The 2,390-nt window shown below is 51.1% G+C and overlaps 1 protein-coding gene across 1 annotated transcript; it reads left to right on the top strand.

The window, feature by feature from the left end:
- Window positions 1-1,357: 1,357 nt before the first annotated feature.
- Window positions 1,358-2,245, top strand: EMH_0019880 (haloacid dehalogenase-like hydrolase domain-containing protein, putative; the record flags this gene model as incomplete). Its single annotated transcript, XM_013501452.1, has 1 exon — window positions 1,358-2,245. The coding sequence occupies one exon, from the start codon at window positions 1,358-1,360 to the stop codon at window positions 2,243-2,245; it is 888 nt and encodes a 295-aa protein (XP_013356906.1).
- Window positions 2,246-2,390: the final 145 nt, after the last annotated feature.

The raw sequence follows: 2,390 nt of genomic DNA, 5'->3' as shown, positions 1-2,390 counted from the left end.
CTCGACGGAAGGCAAGGGCTGCTGGTTGTACCTGCTCTCAGGAGCAGTGAGCATGACATGACGAACGTAGACAAGTTCTCCAGGCTTCGCGTGTTTCAGCATTTGTAACGCAAAGCTATCTCGGCCTTCTTCGATAGCCGCAGTTCCGCTGCAAAGCACTGAAACGCCCATTGCTGCGTTGAAGAGTTTCTGCGCAACCAGAGTCACATTGCAGTTGAAGCGGGTAAATAGGGCAAAACAAGGAGGAACATCCTTGATTGGCGGGGGCATATGGCAATTACCCTCGGCATATTCCGCTTGAGGTGAGAATTTATCTTCGTCGTCCCGCGGCCGGTCTTCTCCAGCTGCTTTCAAGCCAACTGTTTCAAAAGAAGCTTCGGAGAAGATGAGGCGCATTTGCTGGATGCGATCCTGCGAAGCTTCTCGCGCCCTACATTCTGTGCGCACTTCAGCTGATCCATATGAGGTCTCCGCGTTGTTTGGGGGCCACCACTGCCTCATTTCCAAAAATCTGTTTAGCGGGGCGTCTGCCGAAGCAACCATTTTCCTTCGGTCCTCGACTCCCTTCGGCACTGTTGTAACTGTCCGCGAACGATCGAGAATTCACTTAGGATAGGAAGTTGAGGTTTTCCTCTCCTCCTTACTTCCGTTTGCAGATCCCCTCTACCCCGAAAATACCGCGGAGAANTGTCACAACCTCGTGTTGGCCGCATCTTCTGCGACGCGAGTTTCCACTTGGTATACTATTAACGACGAATCCATCAAAAAGCAAAGACCTCCAGTTTTGCTCCGTAGCCATTAGTCCCCATGCTTGCAGCCGCAGTGGAACACAATCTGGCAATTCGTTCGCACTATACACTGGTCAGCACCGGTCCTCTTGCCTTAACTGTATATTTAAACAAAGCAGTTTCTGGATCACCTGTAAGCTCCAGTTATCGGCAGTTGCACGCTTAGCAGGTGGGGAGCCGAATCGGTTATTCAGGAAGACTGGCAGGGGCAACAGCTCCCCAGCGTGTGCCCCAACGGCAATGGAGAGCTAGCAAGAAGAGATTTGTTGAAATTTATTCACAAAAATATAAACACACAAGCCTGTTGCTGCTGTAGCGCGACGAAGCGCGGAGTCGCCTCGTGTCCGTAGTGGATTACAGATAATAACCCCCCACTGAGACCGTGGCAGTGAGCTACACTTGCCGGTGCTAGTGGTGCCGTGGTACACCTCCGACTTGATATTTTGTTTTGTCTTTAAATGATATCTTTTCATCTTTAGATACACGCAAAATTGGTTGATGAGGACTGAAGTTATCTTCTTCAGCGGCGTCAACCTTTCATTCGGGTACCTAAAAGTGCGCTTGCGGCCATGGATATCTCAACTTGCCCGAACCTCCAGGAGGTGAAACTGATGTTATCAGACTTCGACTACACTTTCCTTAATTCGGATCACAACGTTCCGGAGGCAAATGCAGCGGCTTTTGGCGAAGTCGTGGCAGCCGGTATCATTGCTGGTATAGCCAGTGGGCGGTCAAGAGAGGGAACGCTTTATTGTCTTTCTCCACCTTGCGATGAGCTGATGAAGTATAATGGGTTTCCTGGAGTATTTCTTAATGGAAGTGTGGTGTACGGACGGGATGGGAAGCTCCTTTCAAGCACAGAAATTTCGCCATCCTCACAGGCAGTGTTATTGGACAAGATGAAAGAAATGGGAATAATAGGAAACGTGATGGGATACACTGCCGATCGCATCTTCTGCATCGAAAGGAACGTATACACAGAAACAAACCACACCGTATACAAAGAACCAGAAGCCGAACTTCTGTCTTACGAGGAGTTCGCCGCCAAGCGCTTCGTGAAATTAGTAGCTTGTGGGACTGTCGAGTCCACCGATAGGGCTCGTCCAATTCTGGAAAAGGCTGTGGCAGGACAGCTGCGCTGTGTGCGCCCTCTTGACTGGAACCTTGAGTTCATAAACCCCTCTGTCTCGAAAGCGGTGGGGGCCAAGGTGTTGCTGAACCACCTCAACATGACCCCCAACCAACTGCTTGCCATGGGAGACGGCGAAAACGACGTTCAAGTACTCGAATTAGCAGGGGTTTCTGTGGCAGTCGCTAACGCCTGCCCAGCAGCGAAAGCTGCTGCGAAGTACACCACCGTCAGCAACAACGAAAGCGCTTTCAGGGTCGTCGCCGACTTGGTTCTGAAGGCGCGCGGGAAAGTAAGCACAACCAACTCGCTGCCCCAAGCCAACTAGCAATTATTACACGGCCACTGACTCGCGGCAAACGGATATGGCCCCTGTACACGCACGCACCGTTGCCTTGTTCCCCCGATGTTATTTACTTTGTACAGCCGAGAGTCCCTTTATCTCAGCATTTCACTTGGCTACCTGAGTGCGC

Source organism: Eimeria mitis, genomic scaffold (genome assembly GCF_000499745.2).
Source record: "Eimeria mitis Houghton genomic scaffold, Emh_scaff690, whole genome shotgun sequence".
NCBI classification, from domain to species: domain Eukaryota; phylum Apicomplexa; class Conoidasida; order Eucoccidiorida; family Eimeriidae; genus Eimeria; species Eimeria mitis.
Note: the sequence above shows the minus strand (reverse complement) of the source record. Positions and strands in the feature narration are given on the sequence as shown.